Genomic DNA, 9,786 nt, shown 5'->3' with positions numbered 1-9,786 from the left:
AATTTGCACACCATAGGCTTTGAATTATCAGACATAAGTTTTTGGTTGTAACATAAAAATCGTCTCATCAATGTTTCCATTGAGAAACACAGTTTTTACATCCATTTAATGTAACTCTAAATCAAAGTGAGTTACAAGTACTATGATTACCTTGAAAGAGGCTTTGGATGAAACTAGAGAGAAAATCTCTTTGGAATCAATGTCTTCGTTTTGAGTATAACCTTTAGCAACAAGACAAGCCTTATATCTTTTGATATTGCCTTGTGAATCCCTTTTAATTTTAAATATTCATTTACAACCTATGAGTTTCACTCTTGATGGAAACAATTTGACAAGTTCCCAAACATCATTGTTTTTCATGGATTTTAATTCTTCTTCCTTAGCATTTATCAACTTTTGAGAGTTAGAACTTTTAGAGTTTATTGGAAATTGATTGGATCATCTTCCATTACACTCATACTATCTTGATGTTCTTGAAGAAACATAGATAACCATCTAGATTTGCGCTTCTTCCCTCTCTAGTTGATCTCCTTAGTGGCACTTCTTGAGGTTGTTAAGTTTGAACTCTAGACTACGATATTGTCTTGTTCTATAATTGGTTCAATAGTGAAGTCAGGAACTAGAGCCTAAACATCATCTATAACCACATTACAAAAAGAAATGAATTCCTCTTCAAAAACAACATTCCTTATGTTATCTTCCCCTCCAAACGCAACATCCTCAAGGAATCTGACATTTTCCATCTCAAACAATGATCTAGAAGGGAGACTGTAAAACTTAAAACCTCGAGAACACTCAAGATATCCAACAAAATAGCAGCTAATAGTTCTTGAGTCTAATTTTCTTTCATTAGGCCTGTAAAGCCTAGCCTTAGCTGGACAACCTAGATGTAGAGATGTCTAATACTAGGCTTCTTTCCTGTCCACAACTCATAAGGGTTTTAGCTACTGCTTTACTTGATATATTATTGGGGATATATGCTGCAGTCGTGAGTGTCTTACTTGAGAGAGATTCTGGTAAAGAAGAATGATTAATCATACTTCTCACCATCTTTTTAAGTGTTTTATTTCACCTTTTCACCACACCATTCATGCTAGGTTTGCTCGGTAAGGTGTATTGCAAGACGATTCTACATTTCTCTAGGTATTTGACAAAGAGTCTCGGACGTTGTTCACCTGATCCATCATATCTATTATAGTATTCACCACCACAATCAGACTTGACACTAGTTTACTTTTCAAGTTGAAGTTCAACTTCAGCTTTGGAAGATTTGAAAACGTCCAAAGATTGGGATTTCTCGTGAATTTAATATAGGTACCCATATCTTGAATAATCAAGAGGTCGTAGGAAATGGATCACAAATGTTTATATGTACTAATTGTTTGTATGTTTTTCTTTAATACATTCCACACAAACTTTAAAGTTATTTAAATCAAGGGAATCAAGAATTTCATCTGACACAAGTCCCTGAATTCTCTATTTAGAAATGTGACCTAAACGCTTGTGTCATAACATAGCGGAGTTCTCATTTAATTTACGCTTTGTACCACATGAATTTGTTAATAGGATCTTGTTAAATGAAGCAACAAAATCAAACATATAGATTATCAATTAAAGAATCGGTACCAACAATCTTGGAATGTTGAAAAGGACTAACTTTATTATTCTCAAAAGAACAAGGAGAACCAAATTTGTCCAAACTAGAAATAGAAACTAAATTCTATCTAAATGACAGTACAACGAAAGTCTCATTCAAATCCAAGTAACAATCACCTTTTAAAAGAAATCTAAAATTTCCAATCGCTTCAACTAGAACTGCCTTGTCATCGCCCACATAGATGAATCTTTTAGCATCACTTGGCGGCCGACTCCACAAGAAAACCTACATAGATATACTTATGTGAGTAGTAGCACCAGAATCTACCCACCAAGTATCTGTAGGTACAGAAGCTAAATTAACTTCAAAACAAACGAAAGTAAGAAGTTTACCTTTCTTTACACCCCACTTGGCGTATTTGGAACATTATTTCTTGAACTGGCATTCTTTCTTAGTAGAAAAAACAAGGATTTTCAATAGCCTACTTCTTGTTCTTATTCTGCTCGATGTACCTTCTGCAACACAAATAGATTTCATTTTCTTCTTATCATAAGTGTCAGTTGCCAAGCAATTTTTATCATTTCTTTCTTAATCCTATCTTCATTTTGCACACATTGTGAGATAAGCTCATTAATACTACATTTATCCTTCTGAGTATCATAGCTTATGTTAAATTGAGTAAATTATGTAGGAAGAGAGATAAGTACCAAATGTATAACTAAATTTTCATTTATCTCAAGATCAAGTGCCTTTAACTTTCTAGCGAGATTGGGCATTTCCATATTATACTCCCTTATGTTTCTATTGCTCTTATATCTCATGGAAGTCAAAGAAATCAAAAGACTACTTGCTTCCCCTTTTTCATTTTAGCATATATTTCTCAATCTGAGCAAGGAACTTTCACTCTCCACAATAGAACCCCATAAGACTCCGAAATGGAGTGTCGAATGATTATGAGACACATGCGATTTGACCATTCACACCTCTCAATATTAGTCGTATTTGATTGTTCTTGAGTAGAATCATGTTTATCGGTCCTTAATGCAAGGTCCAGATCCATACACCCGAGAAGAATCTCTAGGCTTTCCTTCCAAATCTTGAAGTTTGATTCATTCAACTTAGGGAATGAACTCAGATATTTAGATATTTGAGTAAGACCGACTAAAACAAGGAACAAACAATTAAAGTATATATGCACAATTAAAACATAACAAAATAATTTACATATATGGTGGGCTCTATTTAACAAGATACCTAGCACAATATTGATGTCTAGCCTTTGGGCAAACACCAATTGTAAATGGTACTCTCAACGTAATAATCAAAGTACTAACAATAAACTTTGTCAAAAAATAGCCTTTTTCTATCGACTATTTTCCACATGAGCAATCTTTATAATTGTCACATACTCATTACCACATGCATATTTATAATTTGCCCAAATAATTATATTCCTTTGGATCGATAATTATTCGCATAAATCAATGAATATGCACATCTTATATCCTAAAAACAAACTAATCTAAATAACAGAGGCTACTTTAATAATATATTAATTTTATCAAATTCAATCCAAAATATAAATCACAATAATATAATAATCTTAAATATATTATTGTACATAATGGAAGATCACCAAAAATTATCAATCAAATTTAAATTTACATACAAGATAGTTTTATTTCAGGTGCATGAGAATTAGGGTCTATTTGAAATGACTTAGAAAAAATGTTTTTTTAAAAATTTATTTTCATTTAAACAATTTTGATTAAAAAAAAAAAAGACTCCATAAAATAAAAATACACATGTATTTAACAACCCCTGTCTCAAAAAATGTTTTTATTTACAAGTTTGTTTGATTTGTTATATACTAAAATTTATGGTCAGAGGTTGATTGGCGACAGTCGCCAGAGGTGGTGGACGAAGGCGGTCGCCAGAAATGGTGGCTAGAGGCTATTGTCAGAGGTTGGCCGACAAAAATCTACGAAAGTGGTGGCTGGAGTTGACCAGTGATGCCTGCAGGAGGTGGTGGTCGATGGTGGCATAGAAAGTGGTAGCTAGAGTTGGTTAGTGATAGTCGCACAAAAGTGGTGGCCAAGTAGGCCAGCAGTGGTCGCCGAAGGTTGTGGCCAGAGTGGCCACCAGCGATGGTATCCGGAGTTGACCAAAGGTGGCCACTATTGGTGGTTGCAAAAAAATGGTCGTCAATGGTAGCCGCTGGAGTAGGTTGTCAATGGTGGTTGTCGAAGGTTGCTTGTGGAGGGTAGTGATATCCACAACATTATGGAAAGTGAGGAAGTTGAGAGAGATTAACCATTAAATACTCAAAATTCATTTTTCTAAAAGTCAGTTTCAAGCGTTTATTCTAAACAAACTTATTTTATAAACTAATTTTTTAAAATTTATTTTAAGTGATTGTCAAACACTTTACCTTTTTTCTGAAATAACTTAATTATTAAATTAAACATTTGAAAATATATTTCGAACACATTCTTAATCCTTCATGAAGGGTAGGTCGTGACTTTAAAAATCCTAGTTTATGATTGTGGCTCAATCAATTGTGGTTGTTCACAATAAGGATTTTGCACGACAATCATTTATAATAAAAAAGGTTGGCATATTATTGTATTAAATGATCATTTTATTAACATATTTATATAAACGACAATCTCGCGTATGTTAGTATATGCTAACATATATAACTCAATCGGCCCATCAACAAAATACATTTATTCTAAATTTGGCATGTCAAAATGGAAATATATATATATATTAACTTTTTGTTAATGAAAATTTAGAATTATTTTCTAATATAAAAAAACTAAGATCACTATATATCAATGATAAACATCTATCAGTGTCATGTCAATGATAGATATGGATATATGTTTGTTAGTATCTATAATTGATAAATAATGACATTTTGTTATATTTAAAAATATTTTCTAACAGTTTTTTCATTTAAAATAATTACTTTAAAATTTATCGAATATTTTTAACAAAACTACCTATTAATTGGATAAAATTAAGAACGTTAAAAAACACTTTTAGTCTCTAAACATTCATGAAAGTAACAATTTAGTTCCTTAACTTTAGTTTATAAGGATTTAGTCACTTTAACTTTCGATTTTCAACCAATTAAGAATCTTATAAGATTAACAACCAAAAGTGAAATTGCCTAAAATAGGACAATAGACTAATCAAAATAACAACAATGAACCATTTCAATGAAACTCACTCACTTCCACAAGATCCAAGCAAAATCCAAAAGGGGGAAAAAGACAAAAAGTTTCCAACCTTTCATACATTAATTAATTATCACAAAGTCAAACACACCTTTCATACAATTTCATTTCACTACTTCCCCTTTTCTTTACACAGATCTTCAAATCTCCTAAAATAACACAGTTATTTCCCCCATAAACTGGTTAAAGTAATTTGACAAAATTTCAATTATTCCAACAAAATCAGATAAGTAAGCAGTTTTCTTTCTTTCTAGCTGTTCCCCCATTTACAAATCCATCTTTTTTTTTTTTTTTTTTTCCCGTCTTTCTTTGGTAAAAATTGAGGTAAGAACACCATTATTTGTCACCATTCACCATTTGGATGATTTGCATTTGGTAGATATTTTGTTTCCATCAAGGTAAGGTCCAAAAGTCTTCATTACCTCTTCATAAGTTGGTCTCTTGTAGTCCACAGCCTGAAAAAGAAGAGGGAAAAAAAGAACTTCAATTACATGTTACTATATTTGTATCTAAGTTTAAATTGTCACTCTCTATATTTTAGCTTTGTATATTCCAAAATCTCCATTTGACAGGAACGATATTAGTAAGGGTATAGTAGTAAAGTAATTAGTTAGGAGAGTTGGTAATGGAATTTGGTTATAAATAGAGATAAGGAGAATACGAAGATAGACAATATTTTGGTGAGTGATTTAGGACTTAAGGATGATCATAAGAGGGAAGGGTCCAAGTACCTTGAATAACTTGGTACTCCAGGCGAATTTGATCGAAGGGAATAAAAAAAAGAAAAAAAAAGAGAGGGAAAAATAAGTAAATAAAAATGACGTAGAAGAGCCCAGATTATCTTGTATTTTGGTTATTGTTTATATTGAAATATATTCAGGTTCTATTACGATTTTGATCTTTAAACTTTTTTGAAATCGTAATCAAATGAGTGTCTTAATAGACCTGTTCAACAACTTCTGCAGGGTTTGCCCATTTCCACTCTGCAAATTCAACGTCGGCTTCATCGTTGTCCAAGTTAATCTCACTGTCGTCTTTTGTCAATCTCATAAGAAACCTGTCATAAGTTCCAAAATGCAGCCAAGAACAGGAAACATGTATATAAGCTTCATTTCTCTGCATCAATCCTGTCTAATTTTAGTTTCAACTACAATGAAAAAAGACAGAAAGACAGACCATTTTTGTGCCTGCCCGTGCCATTGCCCACCCCAGAGACGACTGACTTTGGTCTTCACAGCAGGAGGAAAGTCGTAAGTCAACCATTTGGGTACCTGTTAACCGAAAACAATGCAAATTCTTGAATTTATTTCAGTAACATTGTTAAGGTAACTTTGAAAATGATGTAGAGAAATGGTCGGTTTAGTTATATTTCTTCACGAAAGGCATAAAAAACAAATCACCAAACAAAGTAGTACCTCGGCAACAATCTCAGCAGACACTATTCCAGTTTCCTTTCTCAGTTCCCTAACAGCTGCTAACTTTGGGTCTTCACCATCTTCAATCTCTCCCTAAGACAAATGAATTATTGAACAAAACAGCCAACTCGATCTAACTGAAGATTTGTAGTATTCGTTTTCTAAAAGAATTCTAGCAAAGAAAGCTATTTTGGAATTAAAGGATTTAGCTAATGAATGATGGATAAGTTTGGAACTTTGTAGTGTCATCCAAGCAAAATTCATCTTTGCAATTTCAAACTTTTCTAGAAACAATAATGAGAAGCGAGAGGATACAGATCCATAACACTCAATGCCATTACACCATGTCGTTATATCGATGCAACCACTGTTCTTTAGAACCACAATAACGGTCTTGGATCTTGATGGTATTCGAGATGTTGATTCGAAACTTTTCTGTTTATTTGAACAACATATCCAAAATCGGCTATGACATAAAAGTTATATAGCTTCCCTCCTTCATCATGAACCAACTTAATAGTGATTCGAATTCAAATGGTTAACCATTTGATCCGTCGAAATCAAAAGGGCAGATAATTCATTACAGCTCACAAGTTCACAACTAACCAATCTCCAAAATTCATATAATTGAACATAATTTAAGCAAATAAACAGACCAACGACATCTTCCCATGAACAAAAACTGACCCATTTAGAGATTTTGATCAATGAAACAAAGTTCCAAAATGAAGCAGAGAAATAAGAACAGAGGAAATTTCAAAATCACCTGAGGCATCTGCCATGCTCCCGGAACATTCAATCTAGAAGCCACAAAAACCTGCATAAAAAATCTAATTAGATTGCAATCTTTTATCGTCCACATAATTTCCCAACAAAAGAACTCCCAAAACAGAATAAAACCATGTTTCGGAATCATTCTAAAATCACTTCCGTCATTTCGAGAATTACTCCGAAGATGCTTTTAATGATTTGAAATCAATTTTAATACTAGAAGTGATTAAAAGAGTGTTTCAAAAGTGATTTTAGACCTGCCAAAAGTGATTTTAGCAGTTCTAGAATCACTCCCAAATATGTACTAAACTACAACACTTCTTTCAAATCCTCAAATTTTAACAAACACTCAACATCAACATAGCTCAACTCTCACAATTACAACATTACATAGAAAAACAAATAAAACCCAGAAAAGGAAAACAACCCCATGTAAGTAGATCTAACAGAGAAATGGGCAATCAATTCATCAGTAATTCTTCAAGATCATTAAAGAAAAGAAAACAAAAGAAATACCCATCTGACCAAAAACCATATAAAGGGAGAATATCTGGTAGTGATGATGTTTGAGGAAGAAATTGTATAAAGAAGAAGATTGGAAAACCTGATTGTCAGAGTTGATGAGACAAACGCCAACGTTGGGGCGGTAACCAGAAGGAAGAGAATCCATGATTAGGGCGTTTGTTTGTGTTTTTAAGAAATGGGATTTGGGAATTTGGGGTTTTCAAAAATTTAAAGAAGTCAGAGTTTTGAGAGAGACAGAAGAAAGAGAGAGAGTTTTGAGAGTGGGAATATGAACAACGCTGACTACAACGAAAAAGAGAGGGCAGAGATTTTTATGGTGCAGGCGGAGGCCACAGGTTTTTTTTTTCCTTTTTTTTTTTTAACACTCTCTCCCTTTTTCCTTTTAATACTATCCATTTGTTGGGTAATTTTACCCTGTGTTCATTCACACCAATTCAAAAAACTTACAAAGTTCAAATGCTTGAACTCAAGGTCCATCTCTGTATAGTTTGAAGAAACATTTTGCACACCTTTTCCATTTGTATTTATTGCGAAAGTCTTATATTGGTTAGGTAAAGAAATGGTTATGAGTTTATAGTAAGGAGTATTTTTGTGTAATACCAAGAGGAAAACTATGAGAATTAATATTAAAATGGACAAATTCATATAATTATGAAGATATGTAGATTGGAGGGTAGTTGTCCATAATAAGTAGTATCAAAATCATGTCGATATCCTTGAGTGCCAAACGAAGAAGTGGTAACTGGTGAGAGCCCCAAAAGATGTAGTCATGGTGGAGATCGGGGTTGAGCTATATTGGACCGTTGATGATGATTGTTTGAAAGAGAATCGGTAATGTTTTATTCTTGGGGAAGATTATTGGAAATGCAACAAAAGTTCTACAATGACTAAATAAGGAAAAGATCATGGACATACAAGTGAGAACAACTATCTCCAATCATATTAGGCATTTTTAAGGTGAAACTAAAAGTCATTAGGGTTCATGCTCAAAGTGAACAATATTACACTATTTTGAAAATATGTCATAAGATTCCTAAACTTCCATAACTGTCTTAATTTATATCCTTTATTACATTCTATTTATATAAATGTGAAGGAACCCTTGTGAGGGGATCATTGAGCGGAAGCGGATCATCCCAAACCCCATTTTTTACAAAATTACAAATTTACAAAAGAAAAAAGAATTATGCATTTACATTATAAACATACAACATGCTAATTACAACAATAAAACATATAGGGTTTAGAAAACTTTTACCTTTGGAAACGTTCTTCAAACAAAATCCCAAAACCGGATAGGGCACGACCACAAGATGACCTCAGTATTCTCTGGTGAGAATCCAGGAGTTTGTGGTGCTCTGGTGAATTTGGTGAAGGAAGGGAGATTGAATAATTAGAGAGGAGGAGAAGGGAGGATGCAGAAAAACACACACTGTGCTACTGTGAATAATCCAGGTAGAAGATGAAACCCGTCTCTCTGACCACCACCCACCAACGTGATGTGGAGAGAATTAAAGGGAGAGAAGTTATTTCCCTTTCTTTAATTTAATTTAAAATAAATTAAAATAATTTTAATAAATTAAAATAATGTGTACATATATATATATATACATATATATATATATATATAATAACTAATTTATTATACATATATACATAACTATATGTTATATCATATATAACATATAACCAATAGTTTTTAATATTGTATCATATACAATATAACCTATAATTATTCTCTCATAAATGACATTTAATATAAATCACATTTATGTTAGATTTAATAACATGAATCCAATTCACATAATTAATATTTGAATCATATTCAAATATTTATTTCTTCTCAAATAAACTTTATATTATAATGTATCCAATACATTATAAGAATTATATCATATACAATTAATTTAACTTAATTATCATATATAATTAATTCACTCAATTAATTTGAACAATTCAAATGAATCCAAAACTGATTCTTATTAATTGCTATTGAGTTACCAAGGGTACCTCATGGACTTGTAGCTTGAAGTTCCAACGGTACGTGAATAATTAATTAATTTTTTTAATTAAACTATTTGTCATCCGTTAACTGTCGAACATTCCACTAAAGACCAACGGCTGCACTCTTTACAAATGTATTTCTGTGTCCATTGGATATAACCAATCAACAGTACAACAACCCTTCACAAATTGCTCGTAAGTACAGTTGAGCTAAAATTATCATTTTGCC

General features: G+C 32.4%; 1 protein-coding gene across 1 annotated transcript; it reads right to left on the bottom strand.

The window, feature by feature from the left end:
- Positions 1 to 4,886: 4,886 nt before the first annotated feature.
- NUDX25 (nudix hydrolase homolog 25) lies at positions 4,887 to 7,908 on the bottom strand. The gene is made up of 6 exons (XM_039035551.2): positions 7,633 to 7,908; positions 7,024 to 7,074; positions 6,258 to 6,350; positions 6,019 to 6,113; positions 5,788 to 5,899; positions 4,887 to 5,297 (listed from the first exon to the last, which is right to left on the bottom strand). The coding sequence occupies exons 1-6, from the start codon at positions 7,696 to 7,698 to the stop codon at positions 5,193 to 5,195; spliced, it is 522 nt and encodes a 173-aa protein (XP_038891479.1). The 5' UTR covers positions 7,699 to 7,908; the 3' UTR covers positions 4,887 to 5,192.
- Positions 7,909 to 9,786: the final 1,878 nt, after the last annotated feature.

The sequence above is a fragment of the Benincasa hispida genome, chromosome 7 (genome assembly GCF_027475165.1).
Source record: "Benincasa hispida cultivar pf3 chromosome 7, pf3_genome.v1.1, whole genome shotgun sequence".
NCBI lineage: Eukaryota > Viridiplantae > Streptophyta > Magnoliopsida > Cucurbitales > Cucurbitaceae > Benincasa > Benincasa hispida.
The sequence above is the reverse complement of the archived record's forward strand: the minus strand, read 5'-3'. Positions and strand labels throughout refer to the sequence as shown.

Bases quoted from the DNA above. Each gene is read 5' to 3' on its own strand.
- NUDX25 (XM_039035551.2), bottom strand. From the start codon at position 7,698: ATGGATTCTCTTCCTTCTGGTTACCGCCCCAACGTTGGCGTTTGTCTC. The intron at 6,114-6,257 runs GTACTACTTTGT...TTCGGTTAACAG, and splicing joins CTGCTGAGATTGTTGCCGAG to GTACCCAAATGGTTGACTTA. The intron at 5,298-5,787 runs GTCTATTAAGAC...CTTCTTTTTCAG, and splicing joins CTGCAGAAGTTGTTGAACAG to GCTGTGGACTACAAGAGACC.